Source organism: Eubalaena glacialis, chromosome 12, assembly GCF_028564815.1.
Source record: "Eubalaena glacialis isolate mEubGla1 chromosome 12, mEubGla1.1.hap2.+ XY, whole genome shotgun sequence".
NCBI lineage: Eukaryota > Metazoa > Chordata > Mammalia > Artiodactyla > Balaenidae > Eubalaena > Eubalaena glacialis.
In genome coordinates, this window is record NC_083727.1 from 101,149,990 (window position 1) to 101,176,786 (window position 26,797).

At 36.7% G+C, this 26,797-nt stretch overlaps 1 protein-coding gene across 4 annotated transcripts in view; it reads right to left on the minus strand.

Moving 5' to 3' along the window:
• The window catches only part of PHIP (pleckstrin homology domain interacting protein), a 122,004-nt gene extending 95,952 nt beyond the window's left edge, over positions 1–26,052 (minus strand). For 2 of the 4 annotated variants that reach the window (XM_061207605.1, XM_061207604.1), the window contains exons 1-6: positions 25,836–26,050; positions 25,662–25,720; positions 25,486–25,515; positions 25,231–25,290; positions 11,446–11,596; positions 11,250–11,348 (exon numbers count right to left, since the gene is read on the minus strand). In XM_061207605.1, the coding sequence (XP_061063588.1) occupies positions 11,250–11,348; positions 11,446–11,596; positions 25,231–25,290; positions 25,486–25,515; positions 25,662–25,720; positions 25,836–25,875 (439 nt within the window). In that variant the 5' untranslated portion in view covers positions 25,876–26,050. Of the gene's footprint in view, positions 1–11,249; positions 11,349–11,445; positions 11,597–25,230; positions 25,291–25,485; positions 25,516–25,661; positions 25,721–25,835 lie in introns of all 4 variants that reach the window. The other 2 variants (XM_061207606.1, XM_061207607.1) reach the window with 2 other exon arrangements.
• Positions 26,053–26,797: the final 745 nt, after the last annotated feature.

Genomic DNA, 26,797 nt, shown 5'->3' on the forward strand with positions numbered 1-26,797 from the left:
CAATATGAAAAATATGAACTGTCTAAGGAGATTAACTTAAATTCAAGACTGATAAAAACAGGTCCAGGGATAAAGATGCAAGGAATTTAAATTCATTTAATCATAAAAAAAGAAACGCTAAAGACTAAGTATATTAAAGTATTTGAATGTATACTACACTACAGAGAATAACCATTGCCTATTTGACAATGGACTGAATGACATGCTACAAAGAATTCACATCTAGTCTGATTCGAAAGCCATAAAATACAAAGGGCCATCAATTTTGTTTATAAGTTTTGTTTCTAAAATCTTTCCCATTAAGTTTTTAAAGTAAAAGATGTCAAAGGTAGTTTAGGTTCAATTTTATTTGGGAAGGAATCTTATGTATAAGGAGGAACTTCTAACATTTAATTCTCTTTAGAGCCACAACTGAAAAGCTCGACACAATAATTCTTCTGGGGTTACTAATATAGATATTAGTAGGAAATTACAACCAAATATTCATAATTTGAGGGCCAGAGATAATCTGGGAAATAATTCAACACAGGTTGGTTTATTTCTACAGCACCATCTCGTGTCTTTATCATACTACACCAGTAACTAGTAAGGAACCAACATATGAACAAGACAAATAAAATGCTGTAACAGTAACTATAATGAACAAAAGTCCCAACTTTAAAGTACAAGGGGTTGCAACATTTGAAGGAAAATCCTGTAATTAGCTTTTCTGTCCACAAAAAAAAAAGGGGGGAGGGGGGAGGCAAGAGAGAATGCAAGAGTAAATGGAAATAATTACCTGGGTGACGTAACGTCCAAGAGAGCCTCTCTCCATATTTTACAACTGTATCTAAAATAATTAGTATGCACAGTAGCTGCCCTCCAAATCTCTACATATTCAATTCAATGTTTAGCTGTAACTCCCATTTGAAAGACACCGTGTTTAAGATTTAGCGGATATCACAAATAAGAATACTGCCTGAAAAGGAGAACTCAAATACTAACTGAAATAAAATACAGAAAGTGAAAAAATGATTTCAAGAGTTAAGCAAAAAAATCATAAACCAAATACCAAAATAAGCACTAAAAAACCAAACCAAACAAAAAACCAGACATTACAATTACTAGGACGGTAATTTACTAGAATTTTACAATTGCTTGATTTGTATTATTCTTCCTCCTCATTTCTTTCCTGGAAACTAGTGTGATGATACAGAAAATACTACAATGGTATAATATTTTCAGTTTTAAATATTTTTAAATATTTTAATAGTTATTTCAATAAAAATTCATTTTTAAAAAAGTTAGTTTTGTTTTTTTTTCCCCCCAAACATTTTAATCATTCAATTTTGAGTCAACAAACATTTATAGAGCACCTATATGGGCCAAGTATGAGCTAAAGGATGTAACAGAAAAAGAAAAGACAGAACTTACCGTCCTGGAGATTGCAGTTTAGCAGGGAAGAAAGACATGAAACAAGGACTTATAACAATGATAAGTGTCATCAAATAGAAGGTACAGGGAAATCTTGAAATATACAGCAGAGGGTCCTAAACATATAGGGCAGGGGGATATCAGGGAGTCAGGGTTGACTTCTCTACAACACTGACATTTAAACTAAGACCTGAAAAATGAACAGCCAGAGAATGTTGGTGGGAGGCGAGAATATTCTGCCTAGGTGGAAGGAAGAGCATGTGCAGTGGTCTGAGGCTGCAGAGAGCATGACACTCAAGCTACATAAGGAAGTCACGTGTGACAAGCACACGGAGCACAAAGGGGCAAGCGTCAAAGGGCGAGACCAAGAAGGTCCAAGGTGGACTGCAAAGTGCTTTCCAAGCTATGCCAGGCATTTTGGGCTATTTCCCAAGGACAATAAGTTTAACTTTTTTAGGGAGAAAGAAGTCGGAGTAATATAGTAAAAGACTTGCTTTGGGATAACTGCAGTTTTATCTCTTGACTACACAGAGAACAGATCAGAAGGTATATAACTAAAAGCAAAAGCTGATTTTACAAAAGAAATCAGAGGGTTCCAAAAACAAAATTTCATTTTAGAAAAACTTAAATCAGTGCGCCAACAAGATTACAAAGGTTTTCTCAAGGAACTATTTTCTCTCAAATTTAAGTATTTATCTGGCAAGATACAAACGTGAGAGAACACACCATGTTTTATTGTTTCTAGAGTTCTTATACTGGGGCATAATTCAAACGGCTCCTATCCCAAATCAACAAACGGACACAGGTGGTAACAAGACTAATGGATAAAGAATTTCACAGAACAGGTAAAAAGGTGCTATATAAATGTGATATAAAGTTAAATGCATAAGAAGATGAGAAACAAAATAACCAGGGATATAACTCAGTTAGTTACTACCTCTCTTAAGTTTCAGTTTTCTCATTAATAAAGTAGGGGTATCTTGCAGAGTTAACTATGAAAAGCAAATAAAACAAAACGTTTTGTAAACTCAAAGGTACTATGTACTAACAACTATACTGACTGTCCTTAAACAGTCAAATCTTCAGATGTTATAAAAGCAAATTTTACTGAACAGTTTTTCTTTTATTTTTAAGACTTTTGTGGGAGATCATTTTCCCCCTACATCTCCCTTAAGGAGCTGAACAAATTGCTGCTCTTTATGTAACTATCTACTCAGCCTAATCATGGACTTCCCAGTTTTCAAGATGTCTAGGAAGATGTTCAATCCTTAACTTCAAAGGTTCCCTGAAGAAATTCAAAATAAACAGAGACTTTATGAAGAAAATATAATAACTTGCTTCACTTACAGAGCTGTGAAATTTAACATCAAATGCAATAATCAATCTGGAAAAATATATGATGCAAACTAAAAAAGGCAATGGCCAGTGCTTCCTAATTACTACTGAAATTACTTGCCAGACACATCACAGGGGGGGCGGGGTGGGGGGCTGGGGGGAGAAGACCTCTCGTCACATCTATAACCTAAAAACAAATTTCATCTTATGATTTGCAAAAGAAAAGAAAACACAGCTACAAGAGCAACAATATAAACTCACCCAAGGAAACTGTCATTCTTCAAAGTGCCTTCCCTTTTTTGGTCAATCATAATTTGAAAAGAAATTTAAGCAAAAGAAAAAAATGTAAATAATAATGTCTATTTTATATATTTGGTATTTTGGCATAATAAACATTAGCTTTATTTCCCTTAAAAACCAAAAATGCAAATAATTTTAGTAGTCTCTCACAGCTACCTGTTCTTAGGAAGCAAAGAAAAGAAGAGGTGGGCTGGGGAGGGGGTAGGGAGAAGAGAGTTAACAAAACAAAAACCTGTGACAAGTGAAAACCTGAATATCATTAACTTTTCTTGTTCCACCCCAGTTCATCAATTACAGCAATTATATCCTGCCTCTTCATTTAATATTTACTAATGCTGATGAGCTGGGTCTATAAAGAACAATAAAACATAACCTCTACCCTCCAGACCCTAAAAGTAGTCAGGAAAACAAATGTAAATAAATGAGTATCATCCAGGGGACAGATTAAAAAACAAAAACCAAGACCCCCCTCCCACCCCACCCCCACAAAAAGTATATATACATATATAGCTAAGTCAGAAATTGTTAAAGAACAACACAAATTATAAAACTATATAACTAGAAAAGCAGAAGACTAAAATCGCAGAAGAAAATGAGTTCTGGAAGAAAAAATGATTACTGAGAAAATAACAGATCAAAATAAATATATTCAAATTAAGTGATGAGTAGAACACCTAACTAAGGATTAACGTATGGATCGTACAGAAGGCAGGAAAAGGAACAAGACTGAATAGAGAATATTAGGGAAAGAATAAATGAACAGGAAAGAGACCACAGATTATTAGAATCCTATGATTTACTGAATTATATGCCAAATATTAAATTAGACATTATATGCTGAAGCTCAAAGGTTTATAATAACATAAAACAATCTTTCTAATAGTTTTGTAAGAAATATAGTCACATAAGTAAAAAATTAACCCTACAACTCCAGATCCTAGCCCAGTGCCAGATATGTTAAGAAATCAGCAGTTGCAGGGTAAGTCAAATACAATATTGGAAATATGGCAAAATATAACAGTGAAAATGAGAAGGGAAAAGAACCTTCTCTTTAAAAACGTACTCAAGATTTATGAGCAAAATAATTCATTTTGCTAAATGATAATTACAGAAAGAAAGGGCAGAAAGTAACATTTATTTTTACCTGCTTTGTGCCTCACTTTGCTAACTCATTTAAGCCTCCAAATAACTGGATATGGTAGATATTATCCCCGTTTTACAGATGAGAAGGTTGAGAGGCTGAAAAGTTAAACGATTTGCCTAAGGCCACACATCTTGAGCAGAGTCAAGATTTATACCTAATTTTAAGTGAATATTTGCTGCCTTTGTTCAAACTACTTTCCACAGAGAAAACCAGAAATGTGAACAAGCTTTAAAACTCCTTTTAATGTACAGTAGTCCCCCCTTATTCACGGTTTCTCTTTCCATGGTTTTAGTTACCTGTAGTCAATCACGGTCCGAAAATATTAAATGGAAAATTCCTGAAATAAACAATTCCTAAGTTTTAAATTGCACACCACTTTGAGTAGCATGATGAAAAAATTTTCGCCCTCCAGGTCCATGCTACCCAGGATGTAATCATCCCTTTACCCAGTATATCCTGGCCATTTAGTCACTTAGTAACCATTTGAGTTATCAGATCGTGTGGGCTATCAGATTGACTGTCGCTGGTATTGCAGTGCTTATGTTCAAGTAACCCTTATTTTACTAATAATGGCTTAAAGCGCAAGAGTAGTAATGCAGGCAATTCGGATAAGCCAAAGAGAAGCTGTAAAGTCCTTCCTTTAAGTGAAAAGGTGAAAATTCTCAAGTGAGTAAGGAAAGAAAAAAAAAAAAAAATCCCGGGAATTCCCTGGCAGTCCAGTGGTTAGGACTTGGTGCTCTCACTGCCGGGGCCTGGGTTCATCGGGGGGAGCTAAGATCCTGCAAACCCAAGTGGCGTGGGCAAAAAAAAAAAAAAAAGAAAGAAAAAATCCTATGCTGAGGTTGCTAAAATCTACAGTAACAAAATTCTATCCGTGAAATCGTGAAGAAGGAAAAAGAAATTTGTGCTAGTTTTGCTGTTGCACTTCAAACCACAAAAATTATAGCCACACTATGTGTGTGATAAGTGCTTGGTTGAGGTTAAACAAAAAAGGCATTAAATTGGTACAATAAGATACTTGGAGAAAGAGAGACCACATTCACAAAACTTTCATTACATTATACGTGACCACTGAACACGGATTCACTTATATTAGGATTTTTTCAATAAATATTTATTATAGTACTACGTAATTGCAGGGGATGGAGGAGCCAGAGCCCCTAACCCCTGCACTGCTCAAGGGTCAGTCAACTGTATATTGTTGTAATTGTTCTGTTTTATTATTAGTTATTGTTGCTAATCTCTTACTGTGCCTAATTTATAAATTAAACTTTATCAGGTATGTATGTATAGGAAAAAACATAGTACATATAGGGATCGGTACTATCTGCGGTTCCATGTAACCACTGGAGGGTTTAGAACATATCCACCATGGATAAAGGGGAACTACTGTATAGGCTTTTTAGCATTAATTGGATGTTTGTGTAGTAAAGCTGTTTTTCAAGGCAAAGCTGTTTCCTTCCATACATACATTTTTTTTTAAACATCTTTATTGAAGTATAATTGCTTTACAATGGTGTGTTAGTTTCTGCTTTATAACAAAGTGAATCAGTTATACATATACATATGTTCCCGTATCTCTTCCCTCTTGCATCTCCCTCCCTCCCACCCTCCCTATCCCACCCCTCTAGGTGGTCACAAAGCACTGAGCTGATCTCCCTGTGCTATGCAGCTGCTTCCCACTAGCTATCTATTTTACATTTGGTAGTGTATGTATGTCCATGCCACTCTCTCACCCTGTCACATCTCACCCCTCCCCCTCCCCATATCCTCAAGTCCATTCTCTAGTAGGTCTGTGTCCTTATTCCGGTCTTGCCACTAGGTTCTTCATGACCTTTTTTTTTTTTTCCCTTAGATTCCATATATACACACATACATTTTTAAGAAGCAGGTTCCCTAATACTCCTTATTTCCACTCACCAAGACTGCAACCGAGCTGCAGAAGCAACAAGTAAAATAACAAACATATGGAAGTACCTAGGCAAAACAACATAAAAGATGAAAACTGGAAAATCTAGAGATAAAAAGTTTACTTTGCTAACATGGTAAACCTAAGAAAAGTGCAAACAAGGCAATTAGCAAATGATTGCTTTAATTTAATGCAATCTTTTCCACAAGATAAACATGCATTAAATGAATCTCCACATTTAACTTTAAAAACAGACTTAATGTATCTAAGTATCTCCTTTCCTATTTTCTCCCCCCACCATGTCACTTACTATTGAAGTAGGGTTGTTTATCATAGGCAAATAAATACAGAATAAACTATATCTGAAAACAGGCATAATATGGGTAAGGAGGTAAGAAGGGACAGTACCAGAGATTTGTTAGTACCTTTGAAAATAAACGTGGCCATGCCAAGTACACAATCACAAATCTTCCATAGAAAATTGTTAGAAACTAGTGATAACAACGGACTAGTAGTATCTTTTGGTTTTTCTGCTTTCGAAAACATTATTAAAGGAGGTTGTAAAGGGCTGGAAAGGAGCCAACCACTTTGGTTCTCCTCCCCTGAGACTGAATTTCAGTTCAATTTTCACAATTTACATCAAATAATAGGAGGTACAAAGTAGTCAGGATTTATAAGCAGGTAACAAAATAAAACAGGATAAGAAAGCACTGAGATAAACTCAAGAGTTGGTTTTGAAATTATACAGGTATGGGTTTTAATATTCCAAGTGTAATGAATCGATAACCCAGTTCACTAATAAACCTTGATTCCCTAAAAATCAGTGTCTGGGGGTTTTGCTTACCTCAAAGCTATCCTTGGACCAAGTCTCTCTTCTTCCAACCACCTATTCTGTTTTTTACCCCCTACCACTTCTGAACTTTTCTTGTCCCACTACAGTTCACCAATTACATCAATTATCTATTGCCTCTTTATTTAATACTTACTAATGCTGAGGAGTTGGGTGTATACAGAGCACTAAAACATAATTTCCAACCTCCAGCACCTAACAGTATAGTAGGGAAAAAAAAAAGTAAATAAACAGCCATGACTATGTGATAAAAGCTACAGTAGAGATTTGTATAAGCACTTAATCCTACCTGGTTACATTTAGGTTTTAAAGGATGAATAGATAAATGTTCATAGAATGAGGGACACTGCAGAGAGAAAGGGATCAAGAGAAATGGCTGATTTTAAGAACTGCCCAAGAGTTATACAAAGCTATAGCACAAAGTATAGGCGAGGAAAAGGTGGGAAAGGGTCAGTTTTGTGAGCCACATTACAGAGTCGAGACTACTCAAAATCACTGGGGAAAAGGAGGCATAACATGATCACATTTGCATTTTAGAAGGTTCAGAGCAGTGGTTCTCAACTGGAGGCAATTTTACCCCAGGGGCATTTGGGAATGTGTGGAGACATTTTTGGTTGTCACGATTTCAGGAAAGGAATTGCTACTAGCGTTTAATGGATACAGGCAGGGATGCTGATAAACATCCTACAATGCACAAGACAGCTGATTACAAAAAAGAATTATGTGGCCCAAAATGTAAACAGTGCTGAGGTTAAGAAACCCTGGTTTAGAGCTAAATCCTAGGGTAGAGAAACAAGACTGGAGGCAGGAGATCAGGTAACCTGTAAGTTCTAGGAAAGCAGAGGCCATGTTCTTCTTTATCCTGCAACTCCAGATCTAACCCAGTATCAGATATAATGTAGGGACTCAATATTTACTTGGTAAGTGAATGAATGATGTAGAGCTCCAGGCAAAAAGTACCAAGGCCCAACATGTGGCTATGGCAATGGTAATGGAAAACAGATTCAAAAGACTGGAACAGAATATATAGGCCTTACTGGAAAAAAAATCTAAGAAAGGAAAATCCAATTTACCATCACCCTGAACTTAAATGATCTTCTGAGTTACAGCAAAAAGTTCAATTTAAAAAACTGAGCAAACCCTAAGTGCAGTATGGTATTCTGGACTGGATCCTGGAACAAGAAAAGGTAATTAGTGGAAAAATGTGGTGAGATATGAATAAGGTCTGGCGTTTAGTTAATAATAACGTACCAATGTTGGTGGAGTAGTTTTAAGCAATACCAGGTAATGTAGGTCTATAACATTAGGGAAAACTGCATAAGGGGTATACAGGAGCTCTTTGTGCAACTTTTCAGCAACTAATTTCTTATTTCAAAATTAAAAGTTTGTTAAACAAAAAAACAAAACCCTGTTTCCCAAATGTATCAAAACTTAAATATCTGAATCTACATTAAACATTTCAACCCATATTTTATGAAAAACTACAATGCTAAGGTTTTTTTCTTATTTACATTGATCCTTGGTAATACTACATTGACCAAGGAAAGAGTAAGGAAAATTTTTAGAGGTAGCCAGACAGAAAATGGCAGAGGAATCAACAAAATAAGATACGAATGTTCATATTAAAAAAAAAAAAAAAATCTTCTGACTCATACTCTGTGATAACTTGAAACGATACATTGTATCACTATGCAGGCAAACTATTCTGCCAAAAAGCCTAATGAATTTTTCTTTCCATTACCATCTAGTCACACTTTTATAGCAATGACAGGACATCCAAGATTGTCACCAAGGTGAACTGATGAGACACGACACTAAACTATGACTATTAATAAGTAAAGTCGTTTCGATTAATCCAGCTTCTCTTTAGAGATGTCAAAAACTATGTGTGAGTACAAAAAAAGAAAGCAGGTAAAACTGGCATTCTAGTACAAGTGTTTTTTTAAATATAAAGAACATTTTCCTGAAAATTTGAATGGGAAGAAAATTTATCGTAAACTTTAAAAATGAAATAAAACTCTTTCAGAAAGGTACAATTACCTGCTTGGTAATTAATTCTATTACCTCAATATATTACCTCAATATACCAGTTGTGTCACTCCGATGTGACACAAAACTCAAGATATTTTTGCCATATTTACATCCCCTATATCCATGTCAGCAATATTTACTGATCTGACCATTAATGACCTGGCCTAAAATTTTTTATCTGACTTTATAAATATTTGGTATCTTTTTCCAAAAAGTGACTAATACCAACTTTCTTCAGTAGCCAAGTGTTACTATTAGCTAACTGAGAATAAGGCATAGCATAATGCGAGTCACTGTGGCTTCACGACTCACTAAATGTGTAACCTTGGTCAAGTCACCAAACCTTTTCATGCCTCAATTTCCTTCTCTGTAAAGTAAGAATATTTCCTACCTACAGACCATTTAAGGTTTTAAAAAAGAAAATAAATGGAAAATGATTACAGTAGTGACTGGAACAGGGTAATTACTCACATAGCAAATGTTAAGAGGGAAGTTATTTACTATCAACCATTTTTGCACTTTCATTGCCTACCACAGGGTTGCTTGACAATGTGTTGAAAGAACAACGTAACATATTCCCCTTATTATATGGATCTGCATTTTTTCAAAAAGAGGATAAACTTTTCCCTAGAGGGGAAGCTCCTATTAAATTTACCTTCCCCTTCTTTCAAGAAAACTGTTCTACCTCTTAGCATAATGTTCCAAGTGAAAATAAACTCTAGTGTCTCAAATCCTTTGTTGTTTTAATAGTTGTTCGTTATAGTAAGACTATACAGAAATCATTATTTAACCAGGACAATCGTATGTTAAAAAAAAAAAAAAAAACATCCATGATTACCCACCACACAAACATAGCATACCTTTGGAAAACAGGTTAGAGAAAACTATCCAGAATGCATCAGAGACAAAAAAGATGTAAATCGTAAAAGAGAGGGTAAGAGAGAAGAAAAAGTGGGAAAGTCTAGCATCTGTTTAACTGGAGTCCCAGAGGAGAGAACAGAGAATGGAGCAGACGTGATATTTTAAAAGATAATGACTGACAATTTTCCAATGCCAACAAAAGACAATAGATTCAAGAAGCCTAATAAATCTCAAGCTTGATAATAGAAAAAATTGACACTAAGACACAGCACAAACTGCAGAAAACCAATGAGAGGTAGAAAATCTTAAAAGCAACCAGAGAAAAAGAGATCATCTTCCCAGCAACAGTTAGATTTAAACCCAAATATATCGATAATTGTAATATGAAGGACAAAATGTCCCAGATGAAACACAAAATTTGTCATATTGTATTTTTAAAAAATGACTTCTATGCTATTTTTTAAGATATGGAAAATAAAAGGATACAAAAGGGTTGAAAGTAAAACAACAGAAAAAGATATTCTATATAAACATTAAATGAAAGTTATACAAAACTGTAATACTGATGAATTATAAAACAGTAATACTGACTGTAATTATCCAGAAAAGGAAGAAATAAGTATAATTTGGATAGGTGGAAGAAAGAGGGAGAATAACATTTCTGGCTAGGCAGGAGGGTAGGGATAGGAGAGGAGGCTATGATTAAAACATGAAGGTCTCTGAAAGTCAGAAGTATAGACTTGGTGGTAGAGGAACTGCAACACCATTAAAATAGCACAAGCTACCTCATATACCACCTTGAGCAGAAGAGTGACATATTAAATAAGATTAACATTACAGTGTTATGCAGTATGACCTGAAAGGGAGAGAGGGAGAAGACACTTGAAGCAATACTAGTTTGAAGGATGCTATAGTAATTCGGGAAAGACAAGGGCCTTTTAGTAGTAGAGGTAAAAGGGATGAATCTAGAGGCCATTTCAAGAGGAAGACCTATCTGCATCAGTTTTCCTCCTCTGAAATTTTAAAGCCAAAAAAATACATGACTATTCATAAAAATAACAAAACTACTTTTGTTTTCCACCACTACAACTAATCTGTATTATGATAACAGTTGCCCATTAAATCAGCCTAATGATATACATCTTAGTAAACAATTTTTTGTAAAAATACCAATGAGCTAATTAGCTTAGATAGGTACAATATATACAATCCATAATTACACATTATTATGACTTCTTCACTACAGATTACTAACGTAAGAAAAAAAATCTGAGAGCTTTTTCCTCTTTGAATGCTAACGTACATAATATGAAATTCTCTGACTTCACAGCAAGTAAAAACATTTTTGTTTTCAAAAGCTCTTTACCAAGAGGATATCAACTTGGTAATGAACTCAAACAACTCACCAATGCTGGGTGGGCTACCATAGTTAATTGGTGACTCTGGTGGTCTTCCACAATGCAATGCCGCCAGAGCAGATCCTTTCCACACAACATGCTTGCAGCCTGTTAAACATATACATTTTTAATGGATACAAAGATAAGACACAAAGACGAAAAGTGAGGGAAAAAACATCTAAATTCTAACAGAAATTTTTCATACTTTTATTTGTGCGTAGCAAGGACTGTCTTCCAGCTCCTAATAAAGTTTGTACTCCAGGAACGCTTTGTGGAATTTCTTGTTCAAGAAGAGGTCCTAGTCGATGACATATTTGCAGCAAGTGATCAGGTGCTAAATGTCTGTAATACTTCACCTATTATGTAAAAGACATATAAAATATTTGCTAAATAAAGTGATACAATTCTTTACAGTAAATAAACTTTAAAAAATATGGTAATTTGTCTGGCTAGTCAACATTTCATTTTACTTGGGGGAAAAGTTCACATTTATTCGGTGAAACCACTTGACTCACAGAATAAAATAGCTACCCAACCATGATTTGACCCACTGAGGAGGAAAAATGCTAAAGAATTAATGTAACCTAAATACAGGAAGTTATAAATTAAGAGATGCTACTCAGTGCATATACTGCACAATGAAAAAACCTACAGCATTATAACCTAAAATGGTATGTTTCAGTTTAACAATTTTCAAAAACTTCAAACAACAAAAAATCATCCAACTACAAATATAATAAACGTTCTGTATCTTCCGTATTATTTTTTAAAAATCTCCAGAATAGTTCAGGATTAAAGAAACTTGATAGTTCATGTTCTCATTACAAAATCTAAAAACACTTACATGATTTCTATGCTGAATTTTATAATTTATTTATACCAAAAACCTCACAGAGAGAAAGGCCAAATTCCAACTGTTAAATGAAACAAGTTTTGACTATAAAATAAATCTACCAACTACAAAGTTTGAGCACTTTCTGGAACAACTTCAAAGTACTGCTTAATTTATGCTAACATTCAAAACCAAGATATAAAATGCTACATTTTTATTATCCATCCTGGAAGTCTTTAGTAAACAGACAATATTTGCATGATAATGTAAAGAGAATTAAATTAGAAAAAAAAAGTACACTAGTTTTTCACTTTATATTTAGGTTATCAAGTTACAAAAAATTTCTCAGTGTAGTACCGAAATATTCTAGTTCAGCCGTTTTCAAAGTGTGTCCAGGGGACCCCTAGGGATTTTTCAGGTAAAAATTATGAATAGGGACTTCCCTGGCGGTACAGTGGTTAAGATTCCGCACTTCCACTGCAGGGGACACGGGTTCAATCCCTGGTCGGGAGCACTAAGATCCTGCATGCCACGCAGTGCGGCCAAAAAATTAAAAAAAAAAAAATTATGAAAAATATGAAGACGTTATTTGCTTTTTCAGTCTCATTCTCTCATGAGTGTACTGTGAGTTTTCCAGAGGCCACATGACATGTGATGTTCCAACAGACTGAATGTAGATGTGGATATAAAAATCTGCCTTCTATTAAGCCAGACGCTAAACATCCCCAAAAGTGTAAAACAATACCACTCTTCTCACAAATTTGGTTTGTTTAGGAACATAATTATGTTATAAAAAAATTTTACTTATATGGAATGAGTTTATTATATTTAAATGAATAAAAATATTTTAAAATTTGTTTTAATTTTTAAATGGGAAATATGAATAGATTAGAATCCACAAAAACAAAGGGACTGCAATAATTTTTACTAATGTGAAGAGGTGCTGAGGTGAAGAAGTTTGAGAATTGCTACTCAAATTCACTTAGATTCTTTTTAAAAAAATAACTGGAAGCTTGTACCTTTTGACTCCCTTTACCCATTTCATCCACTCCCATGGATGAAGGGAGCTAAAAGGTACAAAACTTCCCAGTTATAAAGTATTCAAGCCACCATGAAGAGTACGGTGACTATAGGTAATAATACTGTATTGCACAACTGAAAGTTGCTGAGAGAGAAGATCTTAAAAGTTCTCATGACAAGAGAAAAAATGCTTTAAGTATATGGTGACAGACATTAACTAGTGTGGTGGTGATCATTTCACAATATATACAAATATCAAATCATTATGTTGTGCACCTGAAACTAAAATAATGTTGTATATCAATTTCACCTCAATTAAAAATAAATAAATAAATAACAAGGAAAGTCTGAGAGAATGTCATAGCCAAGAATGGCCTAAAAAACACATGACAACTTAAAAGAAAAGTCCACTTAGTAATGGCAATTTTAGTATGAATTCCTTATGGTAAGACAGATTTGGGGGGAAGTGAGGGATTAAATCACTTCATTCCATCTTGCAGTATCTGTTATACTCTAATTGCAAAAGACTGTGAATGATATTTTTTTAAAAAATTAGCTGATATTCATTCTTCTAGGCTGAAGCCAATTAAGAGGAACGTACCTTACTTTTTATCATAATATTAGTGTCACAGAGACAATATGTAGCCATATTGTCACACTTCGAAAAGATAATTTAAAATAATAAAGAGTCTCGCACATAGTAGATGGTCAATAATTATTGGTAGAATGAATACTTCTGGAAAAGAAGTTCTAATATAAATTATACATACTACGTCTCTGCTTTGGAGATTCACAAAAGCACCATGACATTAAAGCCTCTGAAAAATCTTGATATATCTTTTCAATTTTGTTTAATGCACAATTTCACAAACTTCTTTAGTTACAGAATCCTTTTTTCCCTAATAATATCATCATCTTCACTCAAAACATACTTTTTCAAGCACTAGTATGATTAAACAGAAAAAGCATTCAGAAGAAAACACAGCAGAATATAAAATTTTACAATTGTATTTATACTTTAATCTTCCCTAAAATAATTTACTTAAAAATTTAAAGTAAAAGTCTATAATATTTATAGGGTCCCTTCGACTTTCAAACTTGTAAATGATAATTATTCTAATGTGACTTTTTAAAATTGATCGGAATTCTTTTTAAAGTGTTTAACAAGGAAGTTCATTACTTGCTAACTTTAGTTTTGTGATGATCCTGTTTCAGGGTCTTCTTGCAAATACATTTCAGGGAGTGAACCTGAAAATCTTCACTGCAGAACTGTATCTTTTTAATAAAATATTATGAATCCACTTTTTCCAACTAAATCTTTCCTTGATTATCTAGTATATTTCAATTGTTCAAAACCAACTTTCATTTTAAAGTTAGGAGACAATTTCAGTTCTTAAAATGCCTCATGCTTTCTGGCTTTCAGACCTTGTGCAAACTGAGCCCTCTGCTAGAAATTTTTACCCCTGCAGCTCCACACCTCACTCTCCTTCATGTCAGTCTATGCCTCACTGTCTTCCATGACCTGCCTCTGCCTCTTCTTTGGGGACATTCTATCTTTGTGTTTCCACAGCACATTAAACTCCTTCCCAAACATTCCTTTACCCCACTCCCCGGAACTCTGTAGTACTTATCATACCATATTAAGTGTTCTTAATATATTTTGATACCTAGACCTCAGGAGGAATCTAATGATAGCTATGATCCCCTTCCCCTCCCCCCCAAAACACATATAGGCCCTACCACTATCTTGCCCTGTTTTGGAGTTCATAAGACCCTGCACTATACTAAAATTGCCAATTTACTTTATCCATGTCCTGCCTAAGAACACAGGGGATTAGAACTTGTTTACCTGTCTACCCAGTACCTGACATAGTACTTACAGGTAAGTGCTTAATTACTAGATAAATGAATATATGAAAATACGCAGAAAAAAACTGACTTCTCTATCTAGCCATTAAAGGGTGAGGTTCTTTAAGGTCTGAGATCCCAGAGCCCAGTTCCAGACCCTCTCTTATTCTCACTCTATGCTCTCTCCCTGAACAATCTTTATGCAAAGCTTCCCAAATTTATATCTATAGCCTAGGCTTGCACATCAAACTTTCTTAAAATACTCCTCTCCTTGGAGCCCCAAAGCCTCCTCAACTCAACATATCCAAAAGTAAACTCATGATGCTCATGCCAACCCCCCACCACCAAAAAGTTCCCTACCGTGGTGACTGGCAACACCATCTAACCAACCTAAAATCAAGAAGTCACATTTTTCACACTGTTCATTCCTCCCTCCCACCTCATTCCAAATATCCAAGTAGTCACCAACTCCAATTGAATTTTTCCTTCCTAGCCTTAAACCCATCTACCCGTCTCTATCTCCATAATAACAATCCAAGTTCCAATCATCTTTGCTATAAACTCCCATCTTTCCCACATCCACTCATGCCTTCTACAACCTCATTCAAATCTATTCTCTATATTGCAATTAGAATGCTCTTTCCAAAACAGAGATCTGGTCAGGTCACCTCTACCTAAAGCACTTCAGAGGCTTTCCTTGCTCTCTGGAGATCCAAATCCTTAACATGGTCTACAAGCCCTGAAGTACATGTACAGTCCATTACTATTTCTCTGCCTCATCTGGCACATTTACAGCCCTACACTCTCCAGACCCCACTTCTTTCCACATTTAGACACACTGGCTTTCTTTCAGGTTCTTTACCTGCACCCTCTCCTGTCAGGCTTTTCCATGTGGTGTATACTCCCAGCATTTCCCCACGTCCCCTTGCCCAGACAACTCTTCTATTTGCTTCAGATCTTCCCTTCAATGAACTTCCTTTGTTTTCCTTCACCCTATTCAGTTTAGGTACATTATCTTAGGTGAACAGTCTTTGGTGACTTTTCCTTAACTCATGTAACCAGTTCATGATTATACCTTTAACAATGTAATGATTTAATGTTTTTCTTCTCAACTTTACCGTAAACTACATGAGAACAGGGACCATCAGCTTTCATTCCTAGATGCATCATATATATACACACATCCCCAGTACATATTTTAAAAAATGAATAAAAATTATTTTTTGCTACTTTTTCTCAACATTATTCTTCATGAATATTAATCCATGCATTTATGGTCAATATTTAAAATGTAAAAACAAAAACAAATTTTTAAAAATTAAAATAGCTCATTCATGGCTATACATATGTGATTTTTAATTTTCAAATTATTAAGAACCCTGTATCTTTAATATTAACTTAAGCTTTTTAGTCTGAAAGAACTTTTAATTTACTAGTAAATAATTAAAAGGTAAAGTCAAGACAATATTGTAATAAAATCCCTTATCCAAAAATGTCTATATCTGGATTCTCAGTAATTGTCCATACACTATTACTAAGGAAAAACAAAACAAAACTTGACATTCTCAATTCTAATATGCCCATTACTTTTCAGGACCAGAGCTGCTTTCAAGCTCTTAAAGATATTCAACACATAAAAAGTATGACCAAATGGTAAAGTGTGATGAATATTAATAATACTAACATAGCTAACACATACTGGCTGCACACTAAATGCTAGGCCTTGTGATAATTGTTGTTTTACATGAAAAAGCTGAGTTAATGATTTTAATATCCGTAAGAGGTACGTTCTATTATTATTCCCATTAATAAAGAAATGATGGCACAAAAAGATAAAACAACCCTCCCAAGGTCACACACATTTAGTGGATGGTAGAGATGAAACAAACCAAGGCAATCTAACTCCAGAGCCACAATCATACAGCCCGTCCCCCTACCTCCCCTCCAAAGTACCTACTGCCTCAGATATATGTATATATCAATGTGCAAGCAAGCTATAAATTAGACATTTTGAATAGTTTTCAACATATGCATTAAAGTGAGCCACAAAGAAATGTTTTAAAAGTTGACCTTTCATATTGAAAAAAAATCCTTCTAGACCTAAACAGAGAAAAAAAACTTGGATATCTTTTTAAGGACCTTTTAAAAGTGAGCTTAGATCAATATATTCATTCCAACTACTTGATTTACCTGTGAGACCTAGAAATGCCAGTCCTTCCTCTAGGATGTAATTAAGAAGTCCTAATGAAAATAAGATCCACCTAATGTTTGGCACCAAAACGATCTGATTTGACCAGGCTCTTCACTTTATCCCTATGTCCCAAACACCTGACTGGTCCTAAAACAGTTTTTCAGATCTCCCACATCTGTTTTCTCACAATTTTTTCAGACTTGATAGGCTAGTTGCTTCTGCTTCCTACTATGGTTCTGAGTTCTAAAAGCTCAGCTTCATGTAATACAGTTCTTATTTTTAGGTCTATTCTAGCATATAAACAAAATCATAAATTTTTAAAAACCCTATTCACTGTTTAATCGCTCTATAAGGCCTATTACTAAAATCCAGCCCCTAAAATTCTCAAAACTTCTAAACTTACAATTTATAAATCTGTTACCATTATTACAAAGTGTAGGTTAAATTATATCCACACTTTTTAAAACAAGTTTACATTTTCTGAGCATTTTTTTTAAACTGTAATAGCTTTTCCACATAGAAAAAAAATATGGAATACTTACTCTGTGCCAAGTATGCTCAAAATTTATCTTCACAAGCAAATAAGTTTAAGTATATTCCTCATTTCACAGGTAAAGAAAACTGAGGCCCAAAGGTTAAGGTCACACATTTAGAAAGTAATCAAACCAAGGTCTCCTGATTCTGAGTTTAGTGTTATTTCTATAACACTACAGTTTCCTTCGCTAAACTTTAGTTTCCCCCTCACTGTCAAACAGGCTCTATGATTAAAAACTTAAATAAAACCCATGTAACCATTTTTCAAGTCAAATCTTCTAAGCTGGGTAACAATTCTTAGAAGGGCTCTTACAAGCTTATGACTTATTTGTACTTAGAGTATAATAAAATTAATATAGAATCTTACTAAGTCTCAAAATTAATCTTGGTGGTCTATTTACTCTTAAATAACTATGAATAAACATGCTCGAAAGACTTGTGTCTTATATTCAGAATTTGGTCAACCACCTAAGAATTCATTTAGATAATAATTCAGTTAGAATTATCAATGCAATTATCAATACATATTTGTCAAATAAATAAAATGCAATATTGCTCTTCCAAATTTTATTCATTACAATCTGACTATATTTGTTTAAAAAAAAAACAACCCAAAACTCTATTCAGAATTAAGGTTTCCACAAACCACAAAGTAAGGATGCTCTATAAAAAATAATTTAAAACACAACAAAATGACAAAGTTTAACTTTTTAAAATAACATTTTGAAGTTTTGTTTTTAAATCAAGTCAAATTTGCTACGCAAAATCTGTGCAATAAGAAATCTTCTTTAAAACATTATTTACTTAGTAAAGTATAATTTAAACCTATGATTCTGTTGAAAAAGTTATTGTCCATTAATTTTAAGATTAAAAATTCTTAAACTGTTTATTCTTAAAATGCCAATGTAAATAATCTTAAGAGAACAATCAGTTTCGTTTTTAGTAATGTTTCAGTTTCAAACACCATACTCAAAATAACTAACATCACACATATAACGGCAGTGTAAAGTTGTTTCAGAAAATGCATATTTCTCCAAGTTGACTAGAATTTAGTACTTCCACACCCCAAAACTAAACCAGAATCAAGTAACACAAGTAAAGGTAAGTATTTCTTGCATTTATACTATAACCTCTGCCAAGACAGGCTATGTGCCTGTTCTTTATCCAGAGACCAAATGGGTCATGCTACCGTGACCACAGCCATCTGGAGCCCAGAATAAACGGATTCCTTATGTGCTTCCTTTGCAGCAGGCTGCTATCACCCATGTTGCCATGAATAATTTAAGCCTTATACCTCAAATCTCACTCCTCTTACAATTTAAATGAGTTTTAACTAAAGCAGAAACTGCATCACACCAATGCTGCTACCCCAATTTTCCTAATATCAAAAACTTCTCATCCAACCATCCTTTTCATTATCTGTGATCCCTGAGCTTAAATAAGGCCGCTTTTGTGTATGTGCATATACGTGTGTACGTGCGTGAGGCAAATAACTAAAGGTGGACCGGCTTCACATCTGATGTCTCCCTCCTCTGTAGTGACCAAAGGTTCTCAAACTTTTGTATTTCACTGCTCAATAGCACATTTTTTTATTTTTAGTACCCTGAATTCTCAAATGCCATAATGAAAAAAAAAATTGTCATTTTCCCTAACCTGTTATAAAATGCTTACCCTCCTCTATATTCCATATACTCAACAACATATTTATTAAGTCCAAAATAATTTGTTTTCACAAATTACTCATATGTCAACAACAGAGGTTCTCACAAACAAGACAGAAACTTTACACATTTAAAACTTCCAGAATTTTCAATTTAGTTCCTATTATATAATAGTCTTTATCACTTTTAAGTATAATTACAAAAGCAACTTAAACATTCTAAACAAATTTGCTGTTAAAATCTTTTTCTCTAATACACTCATTTTAATGCTTGACTTTCCTAAAGTCAATTAAAAGTACATTAAAATAGGAAATTATTCTAAATGTATATACTTAGTACTCTGTTAACTAATGGCCACTTTGCTTAGTTCTAGGGATATTTTTCTATGAATTCTAAAATTTATATGTGGAAACTACTAGTAAGAATGAAATTCACCTACCTGGTATTACTTGTCCAAAATAAGTTGTGTAAAATATAATTTTATTTGCTATAATTCTGTAGTGACATGATAGATAACCACAAAATTGAGGAAAAAGAAGAATGGCTGCAAGAGGTGAGAAAAGTTTCTAGACAAAAGAAACAAAAAACTTGTGGTCTATCTGACAAAGAAATTCTGTATGGACTAAAAGACTGACACTCATAGTATTTATTTAACCAAATACTCACTTAAGAATAAATTCAAAACGGTCCTTTTAAAACTCTGCTTAAAACAGAAATACCTTTAAGCCACATTACGAAACAAAGTATCTCCTCCTATTTCCAAAAAGAATACAAACTATTGTGATGATTTTAAATTACGAAAATCTCTGTACATAAGGAACCAGATGCAACAGCCAAGCGCCCTTCACATATTCCTAAGTGCCACCTGATCATTACCAAAAGAGCTTCATATATCCTCTAATCAATTCTGCACATTTCAACCACCCGAACATTTCTTAATGTTAACTGTTCCACAAATACAGTCATAGTTAGAATCACTATACAGACCAACAAAATTTTTCTAGAAATCTACCCACAATGTTTTAAAAATGATTTATTTTTGATATCTACTATACTTTTTTCTTTGTATCTTAGGCTTAATTATTTTATCCTTGAATCTACAAAGTAACTATACTACTAGTACCTTCTAAAGTTTTAAACAGCCGGTTTTATATGGCAACTACTATATTCAGAAAGTTATGCATACTTGTTTCTGAAATAAAAGTTTTTTCTTAAATTTTTATACAACGTTAGAAAGCTATAGTTGGAACAACCTTTACTACTACTACTAAAGTTCTGATAATATCAAACACAAACCCTTACATAGTATTTGATTTGCACCAGTTTTTACTCTCATAATCTTACAAAGTAGGAGCTATTATTAACCCATTGTACAGATTGGGAAACAGACTCCAACAGTACTTTTCTGCCTCAGAACAATCATAAAACACCACTGTGCAGTTTGGGAGGGCATAATCCAACTCCCCCTTTATATTCATGCCACTTTACAATTATTCAGGAGTATTAAGAATTTAACAGGTATTTATTTTAAAATTTTTGTAAATGCCTCAAACTCTTTAAAATAATGGTATAAGTATCAATAGAATAATTGCATGTATAAGAAAGGATGAAGATTTGCCTACTTCAGCCCTTCAGTACGTACTATTCCCTTCAAGTCTAACATTTTTTCTTCATTATAATGATTATGAGACATGAAAACCGTGTTATGAAGACTACCAAGCAAAGCTTACTATTTCACTGATACTCTATTAAAAAAGGAAATAAGTCTACTACACATTTAATTCATTATATGCCACCCCCCCCTTCCAAAATTGATTCTGGCTAAATTTCGACAGTACTATGTTATCTTCAATATAGAATGGGAATTCCTGATTCAAAAACATTTAATATGTTATCTTTTTTTTTTTTTACCTAAAACTGGTCTCCTAGGTTTTATACCTTAACTTTCACATTAATCAGCATACTCTAAATAAACACACACTTAAGATATATACTTAAGTAAATCCTATTTATGGTTCCTATTCATTTCTGAATTTAAGACCGCCAATAATTTATGAAAACCAGTCTTTAAACCACGGTGAAAACATATTAATTATAAAGAGGTAGTCTACAAAGTGGTTGTGTCTCAAAAATCTTCATCTTTTCAAGGAGAAATGATTCTACAAACTAAGAACAGCATTACAAAAAGCATTTATACAATTTCCTAAAATGCATGATTTGTCTAAGTCTACTTTTCTGTGTTTTAGATAATGAAATTCCAGAATGAAAAAGTTGAGCTCTTAGAAACAATGCATTGCGACTTCTAGTTAAAAATCAGATTTCAATTCGCTTATCTGACAAGAATGAGATAACAGGGGCCCAGAGAAATTCCTGACTTGCCAGAGGTTAACCTGCAGGCTAACTGCAGGCAGGGCTAAGATCACAACCCCCAGTCTCCTGATTCCCAATCCTTTCCCTTGAATACAAAGATTTCTAATAAAGTGGAATCATTTTTTAAAAAGCAAATACCACTACAAAAAAATAATAATTATTATATCATAACAGATTAGCAAAACAAGAACGCAGTTTTGGAAAATAATGCCTCGTAGGCAAGAAATGTAATCAGAGTCCCAAATCTGGGCAAAAACGCTTATAAATTCCGCCTCAAGATCTCATAAATATGCAACTTAAATTATGTCGCCACTACTTAAGGTGACAACTAGAGAGCAAAACTTAATAAACCAACTAATTTCACTATTCAAACTAAGAAATAAATAAATGACAAAGTTTTCTCTTTGTCCAAAAATTAGCTGTTTTCTTATTCTGTAAAGTTGCCTCCTTACGCTTGACTCCTTTTAAAAAAATAAGAATTCTAATGAAAGCTTAAAAAATGCCCTTTTGCTTTAAAAGCAACTTCATACTTTTTAAAAATAGAAAATCTGATTAAACATATATCACTGAGCCAAAAAAAATTTTAAAACCCTTTAACTTCCTATCAAATTCCATCCACTTTTAAAAATGTTTTAAGTCTTAAGATAGACAGTAATAACCGTAATCCTGTTTAACACTACCTTTACCAATGAAACTTTAAAAAAAAAAAAACAATTAATACGTTTATTTCAACTCTGTAAACTTTTAAATTGCTCTTAAAACTCCACTTTCTGCTTGGTCAAAACTCAACCACTGTGATTTTATCTGCAGCCTGACTGCAGATGCTGATCTACGCCTGTTTTTAAGCTCACAAATACAAATATTATACCCCTTCCTAAATAGCTGTAATTGGAGGTTCTCTAGAAATTTCAATTTGACATACAAATTCTCCCATTTAAAATATTACCCAATTTATCGGTTAAGGTAAGCAACAAAATTTCCAGGTAGAGGTAAACACTACTGAAACTACAAACAATAGTTATTACTTTGGCTTCACTCACCAAAATAATCTTCAAACCAACGTTATGTAAGTTCAATTTGATAGGACACAAAATAAAACTTTTTTTCAGTCTTAGGAATAAATTAAGACAATAGAGAATGATGTACAAGAGACTTTGCATGTGTTCACCTAGCTCACCATAAAATTGCAAAATCCTACTATTAAACAAAAACGTACTCAAATACCTAGTGTTCTAAAATATCTTTAGAGCTAACTAAATGTCAACCAAAAGTCAAACAAAATTAAACCAAATACCACACACCTAGATATATAGTTCGATGGGTATGAAAGTACCTCAAATGGTGCCTCGGATCCAGCTGATACAGAGTGAGTAACATGCTGAACGAACGAAACGAGAAAATGAGCCAGAGAACCCTGAAGTCTAATGAGAATTCTTAGCTATCTCATGAGCGTGCCAACATGACTGCTCTGGTAAAAAGGTCTGAAAACACTCTAAGCAAGAAAAAACACTTCCATGCAAAATAGGTGGATTTTGATAAATAACACACTGAAAAAGACACTGCTTATGGTATCCTAAGTCTGATAAAGAGACTAGGAATATAAACTCATTTTACTAATATTTGAGAGGTGAGAAACTCGCTCAAAAAAAGCTGAAAAACACTGGTAACCCTGTTTTTATTGGAAAATAAAATGATATTCCTACAAGGACTAGACATTCTCATAATTTGGCCAGATACCACTGGCCACTTCATTTAAAAAACATAAAAGTAGCGTTACCAATAGTCTCCACATTAAAAAGAACACAGCAACCTTCAGTGACTTGGGGTTTGTGGGGTTTTATAAAACGCAAAGATGAGTGTGGTTAAAAGAGAGGCAAAGATGAGTTCTGTCTGTCCAGTTCTTAAAAATGGAATATTATAATCTTTATAATTCTTTAAATAACAAGAAATACCTGGAAATCCACTTAAGATTCTGTCAAGTATTTACAAACCTAAAAATTAAACATTGCTGTTATTGAATCTTGGAGTTTGCTTCAAACTCCATTCATTTCAGCCAAGTACTGAATAAGACTAGTTGAAATCACTACGTACTTGGACAACTAACAGTATGGAAATGAATGTGCTGTTAACTCTCTACTCAATTAACTAAACCTAAGTACGCTTGCTTATTTCAATAGTTGTGAGCACTTACCAACAACCTATACTAAATCATAACACATTTAGACACAAAAGTTAGATGTTCTATATGCAAGTGCAACAGGAGCCATCAAAAATCATGTCATGCCTTCTTCCATCTCGCTGAAGGCATTCAAAGCTAGCTGAAACTTCCTGATCCTTTCAGAAGCCCTCTTGAAGTAACATTGTAACTATCTTAAAACATCAGCTGCAAACATGTCTCCGAAAAATCAATGCACCGCATAAATTTCAAAGGCTCGATGTGCCCCAGTGACTGCTTTAACACACACATCACACACATACGCATACAACCTAAACCAGAGGAGGAGGAGAAATTAACACGGAAAACAGAACTCCCGAATACAAATACCCCACTGTTCCATTCACAATACTTCAGGGGATCAGGACCACTTTCAGAAATCCATTTTCAGAAATGACTAAAATACTCAATTCGGAAACCCACAAAATTAAGAGAGGTATTTTTCAAGCGCCTGACAAAATACATCCCGCTGTAAAACTGAAAAACTTTTACTTGCCAATCGCCACTCCACAATAAGTGTACGTGTAAAAAAATCAACACTTCTTCAGGGGCCTCCAATGGCAGCTTTTAATCTAACGTGGGGCCTAACGCGAGAATTAGCAAAATGAAAAAAAAAGCCTGTTAAACTTCTGGCTTTAGGGTGTTCACACGCTTTACACTTCTGCGAAAAAAAGCTTCCGTAGATGCGAGATGCGCCCGCTGGCCAACGACCACCAGCCGGCCGAACCCCTCCGACGAAACAAACAAACAAAAAAAACCCTAGCTCTGAAGGTAAAGGAAAGCCACAGAAACGGAAGAGGAAAAAAAACAACGTCTTGCCACGGTTCCGCGGCGGCTGAATAGGCGGCCTGTGAAATGCTAATGCCACTTCGGAGCGGTTAGTCACCAGCTATTGTGTGCGGCAGGAGAAAGCCGAGCCGAGCGCGCGTGCAGAGCGAGCAGGCGAGCGAGCGCGCCCTCCTTCCTCGCGCCGCCGCCGCCGCCGCCGCCTCGCGCGCGCCCCCGCGCCCGCACGGACGCGCGCGCCGGCCCCTCCTCCTCCGGCCTTGCACTGCACAACACTCATGACGTATCTTTATTTCTAGCACATTAACAAAATATCACAAATAAATTGTCGGCAGCCCCTGCGGCCCCGGGGTGCGGGTCTCCCCGGCCACTGCCCCCCGCAACCCCCGCGCCGGCCTCCCAACCCTCCCCGTGGCCTTCGGAGCTTTCAGGTTCTGGGGCCAAGTTTTTGTCTCTGTAAAAAAATTGCGGGAAATTCAATTTTTATTCGACTCGGGGAAAAGTTTCTTTGCTCCGCGACGTGAATGTCTCACCAGATTCTGGTAGGTCCTGGGATGCTCCTTCCCGGTCCAGTCGGTGCGCCGGGGCAGCAGCTGCGGGGAGAGGACGCCCCGTGAGCCCGGCCCCCGGCCCCGGCCCGCCCGCGCCCCTCCCCCGCCCTCCCCGCGCCCCGCCGGGGACCCCGAGCCCCGCGCCCCGCGCCCCGGCGGCGGCGACGGCGGCGGCGGCGCAGCGGCCCAGGGGCGGCCGCGCGGCGGCGGGACGCGGCGGGATGCCGCCGCCCTTACCTCCTTCTCGGCCACCTCACGGATCAGCACCTGCAACAACAAAGCGGGGAGAGCTGAGCCCCGCGCCCCGGGCCGCGGCCCCGCCGCCGCCGCCGCCGCCAACGCCGCCGCCGCCGCCCTCCCCCACGCCCGCGAGCGGCGAGCGCCGGCCCGGCCCGCGCCGCGCGCCGCCGTACCTGAGCCGCCTGCTGACAGGGTCCATCTTCCAGGAACCGGGCGATGAGGAAGTAGAGCTCTGCGCGGGAGAGAGGGACGGGGAGACACACAGGCTGAGCGGCCGGGCGGCGGGGGGCGGGGGACCGCGGGCGGAATCGCCCGGTGCCAGCGGCCCCGGCAGCCCCCCGACTTACCCGATCGCAGCTCCGAGAGGCCTTTCCTCTCACAAGACATGTTTATGGGTCACTTCGGGGCCGCCGGCGGGACACCCCGCCGCCGAGGGGAAGCGGGGATGGTGCCGCCGCCTGCCCTATAGCTGTCACTGTGTGTTCACGAGCCGAGCCTCGGCTCCACCATTCAAGCAACGGCGGCGGAGGCGGAGGAGGAGGAGGAGGAAACAACAACTCTCAGGCAGCGGCTACAGGCGCCGCCGCCGCCTCCGCCGCGGATCCCTCCGCCGCAGAAAGGAGTCCGCCGCCTTCGCGGCCCCGGGCTCGGCCTGTCCTCGGCCCGCGCCCGCGCCCGCGCCCCCGCCCCCGCCCCCGGCGCAGAAAAAGGAGTGCCTCCGACCCCGCGGCCCCGGCGCCCCCGCAGCCGGCGCGGCGAGACCCCCCGCCCGCGGCTCCCCGACCGAAGGTGCGATTTATTTATTTATTTCCAGTCGAAGATGTCGGAGCCGGAGCCGCCGGTTGGCTGGAAGGCGCTTTCTCTGTGGAGGCCGACCTCGGGAGGGAGGGGGCCGGGGACGGCTCCGCGGAGGGATCTGACGCACACGGAGCCGCAGCACAGGCTCTATTCAGCGGCGCTGGCTGGGGCTGAGATGGAAGTTACTTTCTGTGTAGCAGAAATAGGAAACAAATGAAGCAAAACTGCCCAAAGAGGGGAAATGCCCCGAGGATGGGTCTCACTCTCACGCGCGCGCACAGACACACACGCAGAGAGCACTCTCACGCTGGGCAAACTCGGGATCGCGCTACCCTGCCCGAGTTGAATGATAGTGTTTGGTTTCTGTCTCTTGCCATGTGCATGTGTATAAATGCTGCGGATTGGCATCTGTGTAAGTCTTGTCCTGCGTTATTTCTGCAGCCTATGCAAAGTGTTGTGTAATTTATTGGAGTGCTGTATATTGCAAGAGAGGTTCAGGCGCTTTTTGTTG